The sequence below is a fragment of the Nicotiana tabacum genome, chromosome 16, assembly GCF_000715075.1.
Source record: "Nicotiana tabacum cultivar K326 chromosome 16, ASM71507v2, whole genome shotgun sequence".
Taxonomy (NCBI): domain Eukaryota; kingdom Viridiplantae; phylum Streptophyta; class Magnoliopsida; order Solanales; family Solanaceae; genus Nicotiana; species Nicotiana tabacum.
The window spans coordinates 170,806,261-170,825,745 of NC_134095.1; the positions used below are offsets into that span (position 1 = coordinate 170,806,261).

Consider the following 19,485-nt stretch of genomic DNA (forward strand, 5'->3'; position numbering starts at 1 on the left):
GAAGACAAGGCCTTATAAGAGGTACTTGGTGCCTAGTTTTTTCTGTAGGAAAATGATGACATAAATGAAAGACGTGAGCATAGAATTAGATGGTGGGAGGGTAGTAGGGTTACGTAGAAGAAATAAATAAAATGACAACTCAAACGTCAAATCGTAGGATTTCAGATTATAAGACAAGCAGTGATGTATTGTCATTCAGTGCAGATTTGTTTCGACTCCATTTTTCTTCTTCTTTTTCCTTTGAGAGATCCCCACTTAATTAATTCCCCACTTAATTAATTACCCACACTGAGAGGAGAAAATAACAGCTCCTCCCTCTAATACAGACATTAATTATTATTCCCTAACACAATTCAACTGTTTTATGAACGCAGCTATTTGAACTTCTTGTCTTTTAATTAATCTGATTTTAGATATTAATTCCCTAATTTATTTAATAGAATTACATTAATTTAAGTCATTTGAATCAGATTCAACCCTCCCTTAAGTGAAAAAAATACGGCATGGATTGTGCCAAAAATAAACATAAGAACATAATTAAAACTTTATATCAATAAATTAGAATCACTTATATGGATCTCTTTTCCTCCATTTTGCCATATTTTTGTTAGGTTCAAGAGATTGATAATTTTTCGTTATATCCACCTTCCATATGATTTTAGATTTATCTTATCTAATTTAAAAATTTAACTCACTATGATTAGAGGTGAAACTAGGATTTGAAGCTAGTAGATTTGGAATTCTAATTTTTTAAAGTTATTATAATAATTTATAATACATCTTTTAATGATTTTTTCTAGACACATAGAATTTGGACCAAAGTTCACCCGAACTTGTAATCGAACATGTGAGTGATGTTTAGATTTAAACTAGTGCATTTAGAGGTTAATGTAAAATATGTAACGATTTTTTCTCATTTTATCTTAAACATAGATTATAACTAAATAGCTTATTAAATTACATTACATTTCCAAGGACCATTTACTCCTAAATCTTTTCCTTTAAACACTCACTTCTCCAACAAGATCTAAATTTCAACAAAAAAAAAAAAGAAAAAAAAAAGATCTACATGTTTAAATTAGGCAGGCTGATGAATAACCCTAAAATCCAATACAAAAAACTATAAAAAGATAAGAAAAGAAAAACATAGAAAAGAACCAAAAAAGAAGAAGAAAGAAGCAATATAGAATTAGGAACCCATGATTTTTCTATTCAATCTTCATTTCATGTTTTTCTTGAATTTTTCTTTTTTTATCTATATTCTCTCTTCTTTTCCCTTTTATTTTTTTTAAATACCTCAGCCACCCTGTATAACCATCCCCAGTATAACCATCCATATTGCTTCACCCTCTCTCTCTCTTAATATCTAACCACACAACACAACAGAAAACACCAACCATAGACAGAATCTCACAAGAAATAACATTGTGAGTACTTCATCATCCCAACAGTAGTTAAAACTATACACAACAAAATTCTAGTCACATAGTGTTTCTTTATTTTTCTTTTTGTACCACTTTTGAGTTTTGTTGAGAATATGAGTAGTACTCCTGAAGACAACTTAAGAAGTCTGTCTTTAGATTATCTAAATCTTCTCATAAATGGACAAGCTTTTAGTGATGTTGCTTTTAGTGTTGAAGGTCGTTTAGTTCATGCTCATAGATGCATCTTAGCTGCAAGGAGTCATTTCTTCAGAAAATTCTTTTGTGGGCCAGACTCACCTCGGTCTGGCCCACAACAACTTGACCCAACCGGGTCAAGAATGGGACCCGTCGGCGGTGTATCATCACCGAGGGGTTCGGGTTCGGGTTCAGTGATACCAGTAAACTCAGTAGGGTATGAGGTATTCTTGTTGATGTTGCAGTTTTTGTACAGTGGACAAGTCTCAATTGTGCCACAAAAACATGAGCCAAGGCCTAATTGTGGGGAAAGAGGTTGTTGGCATACACATTGCACCTCAGCCGTTGATCTTGCTCTTGACACTCTCTCTGCCGCTAGATCTTTTGGTGTTGAACAACTTGCTTTGCTCACTCAGGTTTGTCCAATTTTTTTTTAATTTTTTGTTGGATTTTGGAAAGAGTGATATCAGATTTTCCTTTTAATTTTTTTCTTGGGAAATGGGGTATGATTAATTTTTGTTTCTTGTTTGTTAGACAAAGATTGTTTATCACAGAGAAATCTAGTAGTTTACTAGTAACAACTTCTCTCTTTTTCTGTTAGTACTAGATTTCTTTTGCAGAATCATCTGATCCCAAATATTTCTTTTTATTTAAATTTCTTTTCATATTTTTCGACTTATGTATAAAGAGCTGAAGTGAATACCCAAAAAGAAAAAAGAAAAAGAAAGGATGTTTTTAACCTTTTTCCTATTTTTGCATTGTTTGATGATTTTTGTGATGGAATTTTGATATCAGCTGTCTCATCTCACAATTGTTACCTTGATTTCATGTGAAATAATTCCATTTTCTTGAATTGGGGTTCTCTTATCTTCATGTTTTAAGCTCAAATGTTTCCAAAAATGGTGTCTTGATTTTTCTAGTCGTCTTTCCACAGTGATCACACAAAATCTTTCCCCAATAGTGATCTACTTTCCTCATTTGGTTAGAAGAATGAATAGCACAAATGGAACTACTAGTGTTGAAAAAAGTTCCTACCCTACCCAATCACAACTTGGAACAAACACATTACAAGTTTGGATATCCAAATACAATCTAAATATGTCCCAGCTATTGAGTTTTAGCATTTACAAGTGTTTTTCAGCACTTGATGTTGTTCATTTTTTATATTGCATTTCTTTACTGCTTACTGAGTGGAGGATCTATCGAAAATAGCCACAAGCTATGAGTAATGTCTATAAACACACTACCCTCCCCATACCCATTTATGGGATTATACTACCTATGTTGTTGTTGTTGTTGTTGTTGTTTCAACACTTGATGCTTATCGGCTAGTATTTTTTTTTATCAAACTAAACTGGCTCGTAATATTTTCATTATATGTTTTGGGTTAAGCAGAAGCAATTGGCAATCATGGTAGAGAAAGCTTCAATTGAGGATGTGATGAGAGTTTTAATAGCATCAAGGAAGCAAGACATGCAGCAATTATGGACTACTTGTTCACATTTGGTTGCAAAATCAGGCCTTCCACCAGAAATCTTAGCTAAGCACCTTCCCATTGATGTTGTAGCCAAAATCGAAGAACTCCGCCTCAAATCCAATCTAACACGTCGATCGCTAATGCCACACCATCACGGCCACCACCACCACCACCACGATCTCGGCTCTGCAGCCGAGCTCGAGGACCAAAAAGTCCGTCGGATGAGACGAGCCCTTGACTCATCCGATGTTGAACTTGTCAAGCTCATGGTAATGGGAGAAGGCCTCAATCTTGATGAATCCATTGCCTTGCATTATGCAGTTGAAAATTGCAGCAGGGAAGTTGTGAAAGCGTTGCTTGAGCTCGGGGCAGCTGATGTTAACTACCCTGCTGGCCCTGCTGGTAAAACTCCTCTACACATTGCAGCAGAAATGGTGTCACCAGATATGGTAGCAGTACTATTAGACCATCATGCTGATCCGAATGTCCGAACATTAGACGGGATCACTCCGTTGGACATTTTACGTACCCTAACATCCGATTTTCTATTCAAAGGAGCTGTCCCTGGAATCAATCACATTGAACCAAATAAACTGAGGCTATGTCTTGAACTTGTTCAATCAGCAGCTATGGTGATTTCTCGAGAAGAAGGAAGCGCGAATATTGATCCGTCTTCTACAACTATTTACCCGCCTAATGTCAGTGATGATCATACTTCTAGCACAAGCAGTGGTGGGAATATTGGAAATAATCTTAACATTGATTCAAGAATGGTGTATTTAAATCTTGGTGCAGCTACTAATACTCAGAATCGATACAATGGTTGTGATCCATCTTCAATGTACCACCATTCACATGATTATTAGTTAAGCTCATATATATACATCTTTTGTCCGAACAGTTCATTTATTGGAACAGACCATAAAGGAAAGTACGATGATTCAGATTTAAATAATATTCAGATAGTTTACATATATTTTCTTCTTCTTTACCTTCTCTTTATGCTATAGTCGTTCTTCTCTCTATTTTTTTTTTGTGCATATTTTTTTGATTTGTTTCTAGGTCATTCAGATGATAATGCAATGAGCAGATTTTTGGATGGGACAAAAGGAGAATGTGAGGTTTTGCTTTGTGGAGAGAAAGGGACGCAGGTCAATCTTCTCTGGCCTGTCAACTCCCTTTTGTTTTATTTTTAAAGATTTTATTTGTGTACACTGATCATGTAATTTTTTATACAGCCATTAATTTATAATCTGTTTGATCAAGCTGCAAAAATTAGTTTATTTTGAAAAATATTTTTTTAAAAATATTTTTGGTGAAACATTTTGTGTTAGGCTAATTAATTTGAAAAGCATTTTCGAGCAACAATTAGTGTTTGCCAAAACTTTTAAAAATTGCTTCCGAGTGCTTTCGGAGTGAAGCTACTTTTTTCTGCTTCCACTAAAAAATACTTTTTTTTCTTTTAAAAATTTGACCAAACACTTCAACTTTGAAAAAACACACACTACTTTTTAGATTTTTTTTTGTTTGACTTTGGAGAAGCTTGGCCAAACAGGCTATTAATCACATTTTTTTTGGGAGAAAAAAGTGCTTATTATTGTTATATACATATACTTATAGTTATCGTTTAATCTAATACTCCATCCCAATTTATGCGGCAGTGTTCGGATTTCGAGAGTTAAACAAGTTTTTCATATGCCTTTTAGATATTTTAAACTTTTAATTATTATGGCTTATAGTAATTTTTATGTAATATATATATATATATATATATATATATATATATATATATATATATTTTATTTTTTTTATTTTTTTTTATGTCCGAATTCATGGTAAAAATTAAGAAGTTTAGCTCTCGATTTTTAAGGCTCCGCCATATAAATTACGACATAGAAAGTAGTGTTTAAGTAATTTAATAACGTAAAACTATTTTATACTGTCACTATAAAAATAAAGCTAACGGACTACTATTTTCTTCAACCAATAATTTTCTTGTCTACCAATATCCCACCTCCCATCTTCTTCCTTACATTTCTTGCTGTCACACCGAAAAGGTATTATTTTTAAACACAATGTATTTCAAATACATTAATGGTGGACTAGAATATATCAAAATAAGAAACAAAACCTTGTTCTTTTCTTCTAGTTGATATTATTTTTTTATGTATATTAATTTGCATGAAAGATTTCAAGAATGGATGTCGTTTGGCTTCTTGTATATGGTGGGGTTATATGTTTTTTTTGAGGCCATATTAGGGCATTAGACCTTTTTATTCTAATGAGGAAATTGAGCTGGCTCTTCACCCCCTTTTAATCTATTTTATGTTATTTTATATTTATCCTGTGTACTGCCTAGAAACTTGATTGGCTTTGATTTATAATTTTCTATAGAAATGTATTATTAAAGACACGAATTGGGGTTACAAAATTATATTGTTTGTCTTGCATGGATGCAACATTGAGTGTGACTGCACGACGGAATTGTACATATAATTTATTTGATTAATTCATTGAATCCATCTATTTATGTAAAATCCTCTTTTTTGTCTCTTGTTCCCCATTTTCAAGTCACTCCAAATTGAAAAGTTAAAAAAAAAAAAAAAGGAAGAAAAGGAAAGACGACTTGTGAGTGTTTTTCCTTTTTTGTATGGCTTTACTTTAACGACGACTTGAGGTAATATTACAGTTTTGAATATAAAATAAAAAGTAACAAGAATCTTTTGTAAATTAATTGATACCAATCTCTTGTGTTATTTTTATCGATCTCAAATGAAAATAATCATATATTTAATATTTTGTAATAAGAGGTGGAGCTAGCCTATGAGTTATTTCGACCAAACTAGTCATTTTGCTTAAATATTATATTCGTACTAAAAAATTAATTAAATATGCATAAATGTTGGTGAACTCAGTAACTACGACGAATTATGGATTCCGCGGCAAATTTAAAACCCATAAACTTTAAAATCCTGACTTCACCGCTGTTTATAATGAATCATAAAACAATCTCCTTTGAGGACTTTTTATGTGCAGTAGTTGAATTTTTAGTGGTCCTATTATTGTCCTTTTATTCAGGTTCTAAGGTTCGTTTTCAAAGGAAATTTCGAATATTTTTTGAAATATGACAAAAGTAGTGATAATTATACTCTATTTTATATATGACAAAAAATTTTTGGGGCATTTTCTCTATATGATTAAAAGTAGGAAATCAAGACTATAAGTCTTCTTTTCCTTATTATATGGCCCACTTAATACTTTCTTTTTCCTCTTTTCCTTCGCGTTGCACTCATGTTCTAAAATTTCTATATACACCTCTACTTATGCTCAATAAATAGCCTGAAAATTTTGGGAGATCAAGGTTTAATGAGATATGTACGATTTGTTTTCATAGAGTTACCGAGTACATATTTTGATAGGAGATAGTAGGATAGTGAAATAGCCAAGGTGCGCACAATTTGGTTGTTATGACAAAAAGAAAATAATAATATGCATGCATGATTACTTTACTTATGTTCGACTACTCTTTCCAAATAATTACAACTGCTTTTTAGCTTTATTAACATGTGGTGTATATTCGAATTTTCACATAAATATTAATTAGTAATTCCAAGTTTTTGAACTTTGATGCTTCCAAGAGACAAATTGGCTTGAATTCCATCGTGAAACAAGAAGGTGGTACATTATATAGCTGGATTTCATCTAGTTGTTCATATAGTTGACCTTCCAAAGGTGGCTTTAAAAAAGAACAAACATCATCCGAAAGTAACATATATATGTACTATCAAGTTGTATTGTATGCTTTTTTGTTTTGAAAATAAATTCAATGTTGTTTTGGTCACAGTTCTTAGGAGAACTAAATTAAAAACATGTCTTTCAATATTGAATAAATTTGTCCTTTGACTAAAACCTTTTAGACTCTTTGAGTAACAAGTGATGGAAAATAGGTATTTACGGCGGAAACAAAATAGCCAGGATCACTTGCATGTAATATAGACAACATATAATTATAGATTTTAATCAACCATAAGATCGATACGTATTTCTTGAAGCGTGACAGCGATCGCGAAAAGAGCCTCCAAGCAAGAGCGAAAACGTCCATGGGATCATCTTCCAGTTCCACAGTCTTCTGCTGTGTGACCCGAATAATGACCGGAATAAGCGAAACTCGTGTGGGCGAGTTTCTCCTAGGAAAACTGTATAGTAAAACCCATAGCCTCCTTATGGAATAAGACCTCTTTATATAGCCACAGGTTTTAGGGTTTAAAGCCTTTTTCTAAACCTGTTGGGTCTTACTTTTCCACCAAGAAATATAATTCCATTTAATTCCTAATTATTCGGTCACAACAGGGACCACAATATTTAATTAATGAGGCTTCCTATTATGGACTTAATTCGAAATATCTGAATTAATACTACCATAATAAATTACGAATTATTCTACTAAAAATTCGTAACTGCACTCCTCAGTTCAGTTTCGAAATTCTTCCATTAAACATTATTTAACTTCCCATGTTAAGATTCAGATACTAATCGAATAAATTAAATTACTGACAATTTAATTCATTGATTATTTCCTTTAGACCTTCGCTTAACTTATTTCATGTGACGGGTACAAAATCCACCTGCAGGGTTTACACATGAAAACTTATAAGCTTTCATAAAGGTGTATTATCAATCTCTAGACTTAGACATGGATTCCATCAACTAATTATTACTTCGCCAATGTATCATCATTGTCCAATTACCAGGCATATTGACCCACAAAAGAATCTTGCCTTTTATTAAATCAAAACAATAAATAATATACACAACTAATAATAATTATATCAAGATTAAGAGTATAAGTACATTTAATGGCTAGAGAATTTATTTTATTAAGTCAGTATAAAATACTTATCTCTACTTGGTCCGTTTAATACATACAAAATGTACTAGCACAAGAAGTCGGAATTAAACCATTCTCATAATCAAGATAAATTATATTTAATCTTGTGCTACAATCATTCTTGATGGTTTGTCCAATTCCATCATTAGATTGTGAACATGATCTTTATATTTATAAGAACCGATGATTTAATCTTCTGTGTATAAGCTAAACTCTAAACACTAAAGCATCTACTATATAAGTAATGGACACAAACGAATATATGATCTATTTAAAACTTTGTTAAACTTAAACAAATAATTATTCCATAATAAATACTATATCCAAACCAAAATCCATGGTTAATAGTATATATCCCAACAACAAGTTGCGACTTTAGGGCAAAGGCATTGCAACCAAGTAGAATTGTCGTGAAGCGGTAAATATTCCTTTATTCTTAATCAAAGGCTTTGGGTTTGAATTTTACATATAGACTAGAGAGTGATTTATCGCACAATGTGGGATTTTCCCGTACAAAAAGTTAAGATTTAATTGAGCCCTAATACGGATACCGGACATTAGACGAAAACCAAAAAACTGAATTGCTGAAAAATCTTAGAGTAACACTTTATAGAGCAACCTTTTTAGAGAAAATCCCAATTAAAATATGAAGTACTGACAAATCTTTTCAATATTCACAAGAATATAATCATAATAAAGGCAACTGGTAAAGATTGATTAAGGTGGCCCTTTTGACTTTATATACTACTGCTAGTAGTATTAAGCAAATAGAAACTAATGATAGAGTCTTTAAGGGCAAATCATACTAGTTGATAGCATAATCCAAATCTTCAGGTGACGTTTACATTAATTCTTCTACTTGTTTCCTCTTCTTCTTTTTCTCCTGTCACAATCCGTACACTTTTTGGGTAATGGTGAAAAAAACAGTAAGAATCATTAGAATATATACCATAGGAAAAATTTAAAATAATACTCCAATAAAAGAATCGACAGCTTTGCTTAAAAAATTCTTTCTTTTACGGAAAAGAAGATTTGGGGTTGACGTATATGGATTTGGATAATTAAGATTAGATTATATTACTTAGAATAGGTTTTGGGGTTTTTAAAAGGGAGTATCATTTTTTTAAAATTTTTTTTTTTCGTTTTATATGCTTTAATTTGGTTGGAGATATAAGTCGTCAAGTGGGCAACATGTCTGAAGTGATGGGACGATGACAAATTCCATGATCGATCCCTGGCTCAGGGGCGGATTTATGCTTACCGATCGGATGTTTGATATTCGCACCAGAGTGGATCCAGGATTTTAACACGGCAGGGCACCATTATTTTACTTGACCAACACCCCCTAAAGACTTTTAGTGTTCAGGGTACCAAGTTATTTATATAATCATTTTCAAGATACACATATACATATATAAGATTTCTGCCGTAGTTTATGGGGTACGGTGACCCCTCAACACTATCCATAGGTCCGCCTTTGGTTCACACTGAGGTCTCGATAATATATTTTTCTGTTCCCATGCTCGAATCTGAAATATCTCGTTAAGGGTTAAAGAATTCTATGTCATCGAGAATGTTTATACTCATGTCAAAATTCATTATACGGGTCAAATAATTTACAATTTTTATGTTGACTTTTGATATAAAATTTTCAACTTCTATAAAATAAAATTTGTATATTTTCGTAACTTATGCAAAAAGTACTATTAATCATGATTAACATTTTTTACATTTTAAAAAAGTAATTTGGAAATTATAATCAAGAAAAATCAGTTTGTCTCTTAAAATAATATTAGTGTTACATGAGTAGAACAACCATGAAAAAAGACCATTGGAAACAGATTTGGATATACCAATTATCAAAAACCCCACAAAAAATGTGAACAGAGAATCAATACGATCTGTTTGGTAATTAACTCTTAGTAAGGCCTTCTAATTCTCTAAATTGCCCATAATTTTACTTGATTGAGGTGAAAGGAAAAGATTGAGAGGAATATACTAAGGGGTTGTTGTGGGGTCCAGCCCTTAATTTAACGAAGAAGTTTTTTTCCTTGCTTCCGTTTTCAATATAGGCAGCAGCAGCCCACAGTTTTTTTGTCTGTCAAAGAAAGTAGGCTGCAGAACATTTAAATGTCAAGTATGGGAGGCTCATTTTTGCCTATATTTTTTATCACAATCTCAGAGGAAAATATATATGAGAGCTAGAAAGAAAGAGTGGGGTTTCACAGACAGGGTATAAGAAAATAGTCTGTGAAGAAAATAGAGAGTGTGAGCAATATTGTAGTGAAGTGAAATATCAAAAGAGGGTTATTTCTTTTGAGTATTATAGTGGTCTTTGTAGTATTTTACTCGGGCCTACAAAGTGTAAATTCCTTACTATAGTGATATCAGTTGCTCCTCTCGGGGTCGTGGTTTTTTCCTTTTTCAGAAGGGTTTTCCACGTAAAAATCTTGGTGTCATTGTTACTCTTTTATTCTTGTTAATTACCGTATCTCGGTGCTACATTATTATTCCGCTTTTATTATCGTGAATATTATTTTGGTAGGGGGTTTATTCCCAACAACTGGTATCAGAGCACAGGTTCTGCTCGTTCACTGAAATACTATTCACTGTCGGTAGTACTATACTTGGTGAAAAATAAAAATGTCCGGAGTAAAGTACGAGGTAGCAAAATTCAACGGAGATAATAGTTTCTCAACATGGCAAAGAAGGATGAGAGATCTGCTCATCCAACAAGGATTACACAAGGTTCTAGATGTTGATTCCAAAAAGCCTGATACCATGAAAGCTGATGATTGGGCTGACTTGGATGAAAGAGCTGCTAGTGCAATCAGGTTGCACTTATCAGATGATATGGTAAATAACATTCATTGATGAAGACACTGCACGTGGAATTTGGACAAGGTTGGAAAGCCTATACATGTCCAAAACGCTGACAAATAAATTGTACCTGAAGAAGCAATTATACGCCCTACACATGAGTGAAGGTACGAATTTTTTGTCACATTTAAATGTGTTTAATGGACTAATCACACAGCTTGCCAACCTCGGAGTGAAAATCGAGGAAGAAGATAAAGCCATCTTGCTATTGAACTCGTTGCCATCTTCGTACGATAATTTGGCAACAACCATCTTGCACGGTAAGACTACTATTGAGTTGAAAGATGTCACATCGGCTCTTCTACTCAATGAGAAGATGAGAAAGAAGCCTAAAAATCAAGGACAGACTCTCATCACAGAAGGTAGAGGCAGGAGTTATCAAAGGAGTTCGAACAACTATGGTAGATTCGGAGCTCGTGGGAAGTCAAAGAACCGATCCAAATCAAGAGCCAGAAATTGCTACAACTGTGATCAACCAGGTCACTTCAAAAGAGATTGCCCAAATCCAAGGAAGGGCAAAGGTGAAACCAGTGGCCAGAAGAATGACGACAACACAACCGCCATGGTGCAAAATAATGATAATGTTGTCCTCTTTATAAATGAGGAAGAGGAATGCATGCACCTGTCAGGTCCAGAGTCGGAATGGGTGGTTGACACAGCGGCATCTCACCATGCCACACCGGTAAGAGATCTTTTTTGCAGATATGTAGCAGGTGATTTCGGCACAGTGAAAATGGGTAACACAAGTTACTCAAAGATTGCGGGGATTGGTGACATTTGTATCAAGACAAATGTCGGATGCACATTGGTTCTAAAGGATGTGCGACATGTACCTGATTTGCGGATGAACTTGATCTCGGGAATTGTTTTAGACCGAGATGGATACGAGAACTATTTTGCGAATCAAAAGCGGAGACTCACTAAGGGATCATTGGTGATTGCAAAGGGAGTTGCTCGTGGCACGTTGTACAGAACAAATGCAGAAATATGCCAAAGTGAATTGAACGCAGTACAAGATGAGATTTCTGCAGATTTGTGGCACAAAATAATGGGTCATATGAGCGAGAAGGGATTGCAGATTCTTGCCAAGAAATCACTCATTTCTTATGCCAAAGGTACAACGGTAAAACCTTGTGACTACTGTTTATTTGGTAAGCAGCATAGAGTCTCATTTCAGACATCGTCTGAAAGAAAATTGAATATACTTGATTTAGTATATTCTGATGTTTGCGGCCCAATGGAAATTGAATCAATGGGCGGTAACAAATATTTTGTTACTTTTATTGATGATGCTTCACGAAAATTATGGGTTTATATTTTGAAAACCAAAGATCAGGTGTTTCAAGTTTTCCAGAAGTTTCATGCTCTAGTAGAAAGGGAGACGGGTCGAAAGCTAAAGCATCTCCGAAGTGACAATGGAGGTGAGTACACTTCAAGGGAATTTGAAGAGTATTGTTCAAGTCATGGGATCAGACATGAAAAGACAGTTCCTGGAACCCCACAGCACAATGGCATAGCCGAGAGGATGAACCGCACCATTGTGGAGAAGGTGAGAAGCATGCTCAGAATGGCTAAACTGCCTAAGTCATTCTAGGGTGAAGCAGTTCAGACAGCCTGTTACCTGATCAATAGGAGTCCATCAGTTCTGTTGGCATTTGAAATCCCAGAGAGAGTTTGGACCAACAAGGAGGTGTCCTACTCACATCTGAAGGTGTTCGGTTGCAGAGCTTTTGCACATGTACCAAAAGAGCAGAGAACAAAGTTGAATGATAAATCTGTTCCCTGCATATTTATGGGATATGGAGATGAAGAGTTCGGGTACAGACCGTGGGATCCTGTAAAGAAGAAGGTCATCAGAAGCAGAGATGTAGTCTTCCGAGAAAGTGAAGTTGGAACTGCTGCTGATATGTCAGAAAAGGCGAAGAATGGTATAATTCCTAACCTTGTTACTATTCCTTCTACTTCTAACAATCCCACAAGTACAGAAAGTACGACCGACGAGGTTGCCGAGTAGGGGGGGCAACCTGGTGAGGTTATTGAGCAGGGGGAGCAACTTGATGAAGGGGGAGCAACTTTACTGCATCCTCATCATTGACTCAGCTTTTGTTGGTTACTATCTGTTTTAGGTATGTCTTTTCCACTTTTACCTTGTTTGGAAAGTAACTGCTCATTATTTTTTTGACATAATTAGGAGTGTAACCAAAGTCTGTCACCTCAGTATGACATCTAAGACCAGTTATTACTGCAAACTCTCTCAATCTAATATTTAACCTCTCACCTTTTAACTCAGGTGAAAAATAGGAAGCATCAGATGATTTCAATTCATACTTCATAAGAAGATGAATAGCTTGATTTTGCATGCATAAATTGGGAAATGACAGTAAATAACCAAAGCATGTCTTCTTGAACAGCTTCAAACCATTTGGAGACAAAAGTGCTTTAATTTGGCTCGGAATGCTAGGGTCACATAATGTCTGGAATCTAAGCACCCCATAATCAACATTATGAGATGCAAAAAAATGTATATTCTGCAAAATTCAACAAATGTAATCTAACATTAATACAATAATTAAAAAGCACTGATACATTTGTATTTTATCTACAAAATAACTTCAAAAATATACAATAAAACAACAATGTTAAACAGATCAACAAATCTACAATTAATCTTCAAAATTAAGACAAATAATCTCACATAATTTTAGTGCTTAAAAACATAGATACATTTGCAATTTATATACAACATTCTACAAAAATCTACAAAGCAAAAAAAAAAAACAGCTTATGTAGATTTTTAACAACTAAAACAGGCGAAATAAGTAGTGAAGAAAGTACTAAATTCTTACCTTCCTCAATGAGTGTTTTCGAACATTTTTAGGAGATTTAACACTAGGGGCTTTTTTTGAATTTTTCTTCTTTTGGGGAGTTTTTAAACTGGAGTCACCTTAGCTTTCTTTCCAGGTTTACTGATAGGCACATTTTCTACATAGATAGGCACATTCTCTTTTCGTTTCCTATCCGCTTGTTTGATTGGCCTCGGAGATTCTCCAACATCAAAATCATGTTTTTGTTTAGTTCTAGCTTCAGCCCTGATTTGACGCGGAGAAACACTATGCTTCATATCTACAATTGCATGTGCAGATTTCCCTTGCTTTTTGGGTGAATGTGATGATAATACACCTAAATCGAAAGAAGGTATATCAGCTTCTAGATCTTTTTTAGGGCTGTTCTTTGAAGATTTGTTCTTCTTCATTGAGAAAATTTGAAGATGAAGGTAAATGTGTGTATGAACTTTGAAGATTTGACTTCAATTTTGACTGCTTTGTAGAAGAAAAACCTTGATTTTGGATGTTAATGGTAGATGGTTACCTTTGTTTTTCTGGTTTTAGCAGAGAAAATAATGGTTTGAATCGTGTGTGTGTGGTGATACGTGGGTGAGGTTGTGGGTTTAGGAGAGAGAAACGTGGGGGAGGGGGGGGGGATATGGAGGAATATACGGTACCATTAATTTAGGAGTGATATAAGGTACAATTAGTGTACAGTTAAAACACCTTATGATATAGAATTGGTAATTAGGTATACTAAATGTAGTTATATCAAACCTTAAACATTGAGGGTAATATAGTTTCCTATATGGCATAGGAATGTAAAAATTCCTTATTTCAAAGTTGGACTTAGAACTTTTGAATGTTCCAATAAGTTTTATAGCCATTAATATTAGTAAATTAAATAATGCTAACAAAAGCCCAAACCAAAATCAAATCAATACTAATGCTAATAAAAGACATTCAATTCAATACTACGAATGAGGATGTATTGAATATCTATTTTTTATTTTACAATAATTTAAATAAAAATGCATAACCTATTTTTATTTTTTCTTTAGCGTTTAGTCATGTAATTAATACTCCCTTATTAGTCTACTTATTTTAGCATGACCTAGTACTTTTAGATTATGTTTATTTTTATTATGGCTTTTTAATTAGCAATATTTATATCACATAATTTTATTGTCTTTATTGTTGAATATTTTAGGATAAGCCATGACACATCTCATATTTTTTATTATTTTCTTGAAAAATACTTTATATCGTTGTATCTTACTAGGATTAAAGAAATATTTTGAGCACAAGTTATATGTTTTGTTCTATGAAGATTTTACCGGAAAAAACCCGAATAACCCGAGAAACCGAGAAAAACCGAGATTGAAAAACCCGAATTTTATTGGTTTGGTTTGGTCTTTAGATTTAATAACCCGACACAATTGATTTGGTTTGGTAATTAAAAAATTCGAACCAATCCGACCTATGTACACCCCTAATAGAAGGTTACATAATCGTAGGAAAGTAATACAATAATTATTTAGAGTTACTCTTAAGTTTTTGGGTTAAATGCTTTTTGGGATGAGTGCATAGATAGTCAGTCATCACGGATATTATCTATAGATTAGTCAGTACTTATTTTGTCCTGAAATTTTAAACTAAAAATTTCAACTTCAGGACAATTCAGGATATTTTTATCCTGAAAAATTAAACTGAAAGACTAAAATTAAGGATGCACCGGCTAATTCCTAAATAATCGCTATTTAAAGTGACTATCTGGTGTCATTTCTACTAGATTTTTTCACATTAAGTTTATGTATCAACTCAAAAATCAGGATACAGTTGCATAAAGTTAAAACTTGCAAAGATCTTGAGCTACTTTACATGCCTTAAGATTTTGGATTTGATGGTCAACCTTTTTGATAATAATTACACAATTTTAAGGCTTAAACCTTGTCTTGGGGATAATGAGCCTTAGCGCAGAAACGAGGAAGCGATAATAGACCATGCTATTTGAATTAACCCAAATAGTCGTCCATCTAATTTTTTAAACTAAAATTGTACAGTAACATGTCTGTGTATTGTCTATTGCTTTTGCTTTGCATCTACTTTCTCATTTTCATAATGTTATTTTTCCTATGATTTTTACTAGTGGTACTGATATTGTATCTTTTCGTCTTCTTAAGCCGAGGATCTTTCAGAAATAGCCTCTTTGCTCCCTCGGGATAGGGGTAAAGTTTGTGTACACACTACCCTCCCCAGATCCTACTAGTGGGATTTTACTGGGTCGTTATTGTTGTTGTTGTATAAATGCATATGATTAATGTATAATCTATGTATACCAGCTAGAAAAAGTAAACATTGAATTTTATCGGCTATTTGTATAATAATCCTTTTTTCAAAAGCAGCCCAATTTAGGAAGGAAAAAATGACACCGTATAGCCGTTGTAAAAATAATAGCCGAAAAATATAAAATTTGTATATATATATATATATACATTATGTATGTTATATATAAAAATTATATAAATTTTATTTACTTTTTAAACTACCAAATATAAATAATTTCTGACGCGGGCTAAAAATGATAATACCCCTCTGGGAAGTGGACTCGTGCCCCCGTACTAGTTCCTCAGATAGTATGGGCTTGTCTTACAGAGCCCAAAAAGACCATAAAAGATGAAAGAGAAAAGTTCATAATTCTAATACATTCCATTTCCATTAATTTTATTATTACAGATATGAAATATCCACGAAAGGCTTATGACATGTTTCTATCTTTATCGCGGCTAGTTTCATTCAGACAAGAGGGGTTGCTCTGATGGTAAGCAACCCTCACTTCCAATCGAGAGGTTGTGAGTTCGAGTCTTCCCAAGAGCAAGGTGGTAAGTTCTTGGAAGGAAGGATGTCGGGTTTCTATTTGAAAACAGTCTCTCTACCCTAGGGTAGGGGTAAGGTCTGCGCACTACCCTCCCCAGACCCACTAAGTGTGATGATATTGGGTTGTTGTTGTTGTTGTAGTGGCTCGTTTCATATAATTTTTGAGATAGTAAATGTTTTTCATTTTGACAGTAATTTACTTGTGATATTTTAACCACTAGATTGACCTCTCTAAATAGATTCATTATGATTGGGTGGATTAGAGCAATATTTGTGCAAAACTCTTGAAGTTGGTCAATTTTATTCTCACAATATACCCTTCAAGCTAATCGATTAACTTCAAAGTTTTAAAATATTATAGTTAATTCTTTTTACAATCTTCTTTTCCAATAATATATCTTAATGTATCCGAATAAAATATTGTACGTTATATTAATCTGCTTTTATATTTAACGTTTTATCAACCATAAATTATTCTTCCAAACAATGACGGTTCGTCTCAATTAAGCCGTAACTGGTTGACATGCACAGACTTAGAAGTCTCAAGTTTAATTTGAAATACATGTGTATATTGGCTAAATTTGTAACACAAGTTAAATATTGAACAAAGCCATTCCTTGAGAAATTTTCATAAAGCACTATCTTTTAGTAGTAATTAGTCATCTATAGATACTATTTGCTATATTATGGATTATAGATAACTTTTCTGTGGTTATATGATGTATTTGATGTAATTAAACTATTGTATTCATGAATACATTAGCAAAAATAGGCGTGAATCAGGGAAGTTCAGCTAATCAGTTGTTGTATTCAAATGTATTCGACTGTATTCATGGCGTGAAATATGGGATTACAGCTGGACAGATTACTGTATACGACTGTATTCACGGCATGAAACAGGGGATTACACTGTTTTTAACGGAAAGTGTATCAATTAACATAATAGACTCCTAATATAACTCAACAAACTCAATTATACCACACAAAATTTGTATTTCCGGTTATAAAAAAGATTCTCAACTGGAAAAACGCCAAAAACGTAGCAATCTTCAGAGAAATTATATAATACATCTGAATACATAAATTATATTAATTAAAAAAACATATGAATACATAGAATACAGCGGGATACATTGAAATACAATAAAAAAAGATAGTGAATACAATGAAATACACGGAATACAGCAAGATATATTGAATTACAATAAAAAAAAGACAATGAATACAATGAAATACATGAAAATACAGCGTGATACGTTGAAAATACATTGAAATATATTAACAAAAAATCAAGTTGCTCAGCCCCAAACTCCGTCGTTTTTGCTCAAGAACAAACCCTAATTTCTGCCTTGTAGCCAAATAATCCTTCCATCTTCAAAGATCTTGCACGCTCAAATCTGGTGGAAGTGATTGCTTCAACTTGTCGGCCTTCTCAAAGTCGGACACACAGAGTGTGTAAAGGTACTTGGAGCAGCGAACCTTGAATTTGACCATATCCTTATTCTTCTTGATCTTGACAGATCGTGCATCCTTCCTTCTTGTTGTGAGAAGGAAATCCTTGATTTCGTGGATTTGCTTCGGCTTGATTGGGTCTTCGGGTTAGGGTTTGTTGTTGCTGGTCGCTGGATTTTGAAGGATTGATTAAAGTGAATCAAAGAGAAGATGACGTTAGAAGGAGGAGGAGAGCGGAAATTTTAATGGGATGGGGGAAGAGAATGTGATATATCAAAATAGAGAGAAAAAGAAAATAGTGTAACTAAATAGCGTATTTAGTGGCTTAGGTGTAGGAAGTAACCAACATTAGATATTTTGCTATAAACATTAAAAGGTATCTATAGAATATAATTATTTAAATGGTATTTATTTAAAATAAATAAAGTGTTAACCTTTGCGGTAAAAATTCCTACTATAATCATAATTGAGTTGTGTTCAACTTATACAACATTTTTCTGACCCTTCGTGTTTGTGAGCACGTAATAAATACAACTATAATTTACTCAAATTAGAAAAAATGCTTAAACTATAGACTATTGCTTAACTATGCCATCAAGCTAGAATTAGCAGCAAAAAATCAGCTGTTAAATTCAAATTATATATCCATACATAATTTATTCTCAAACGTAACATAATTTTCATTACCATTGTCCATGTAAACACGTGTAATCCAGCCCTCATCTCCTCTTGTTGGCGAATCCACCGTTGTCTAAGGGGTGTCAATTTGACACACCTTTATCAAAAAAATTATGCTCTGTTTAGATAGGTATATAAAATTATATTTTACGTATATATACAACAACAACAACCCAGTATAATCCCACTTAGTGGGGTCTGGGAGGGTAGTGTGTACGCAGACCTTACCCCTACCCTAGGGTAGAGAGGTTGTTTCCAAATAGATATTTGGAACGCCCACGTTCATTGTTCAACCACTTGTCTTCATTGAAACTTATTATGCACTGCTATCACATTCACTTCAAGAATGGAGCAAATCAAGTGGGACAATTTTCATGCCTTTTCATGAAAAATATATTATTTTTCTTTAGTCATCATTATATCATCAATATGGTACATTGGGACTCAAACCCAATGTCTTACCAATATAAAGGCATGGTAGACCATAATAAATTGGGACTCAAACCCAACTCTTATCATTATGGAGCATCAGGACTTGATCCCGATGTCTATTCCTCAATTAATGGCATAATAGGCTAAACAATATTGAGATTCATTCTCAAGCCTTAATTTCAATCACATGCCAAAAAAAGTTATACACAACTAATTTGCAACTTAGCAAATCAAATTTGCTTTCTTAAATAAGTGTACAAATCTCAAATCAGCGTAAAGCTTTATTAATTATTTGTAGCATCTATATGAAATACAATCGTTTGTAGTCAGAATATTTCTTCTAAATTCTATTAGAGT

General features: G+C 33.5%; 1 protein-coding gene across 1 annotated transcript; it reads left to right on the forward strand.

Moving 5' to 3' along the window:
- Positions 1 to 1,404: 1,404 nt before the first annotated feature.
- Positions 1,405 to 4,072, forward strand: LOC107820609 (BTB/POZ domain and ankyrin repeat-containing protein NBCL). The gene is made up of 2 exons (XM_075233660.1): positions 1,405 to 2,035; positions 3,015 to 4,072. The coding sequence occupies exons 1-2, from the start codon at positions 1,538 to 1,540 to the stop codon at positions 3,960 to 3,962; spliced, it is 1,446 nt and encodes a 481-aa protein (XP_075089761.1). The 5' UTR covers positions 1,405 to 1,537; the 3' UTR covers positions 3,963 to 4,072.
- Positions 4,073 to 19,485: the final 15,413 nt, after the last annotated feature.

What these genes read in the sequence shown, in the direction of transcription:
- LOC107820609 (XM_075233660.1), top strand. Translation starts at nt 1,538, where the DNA reads ATGAGTAGTACTCCTGAAGACAACTTAAGAAGTCTGTCTTTAGATTAT. An exon ending in AACTTGCTTTGCTCACTCAG is followed by an intron (nt 2,036 to 3,014) that starts GTTTGTCCAATT and finishes TGGGTTAAGCAG; the next exon opens with AAGCAATTGGCAATCATGGT.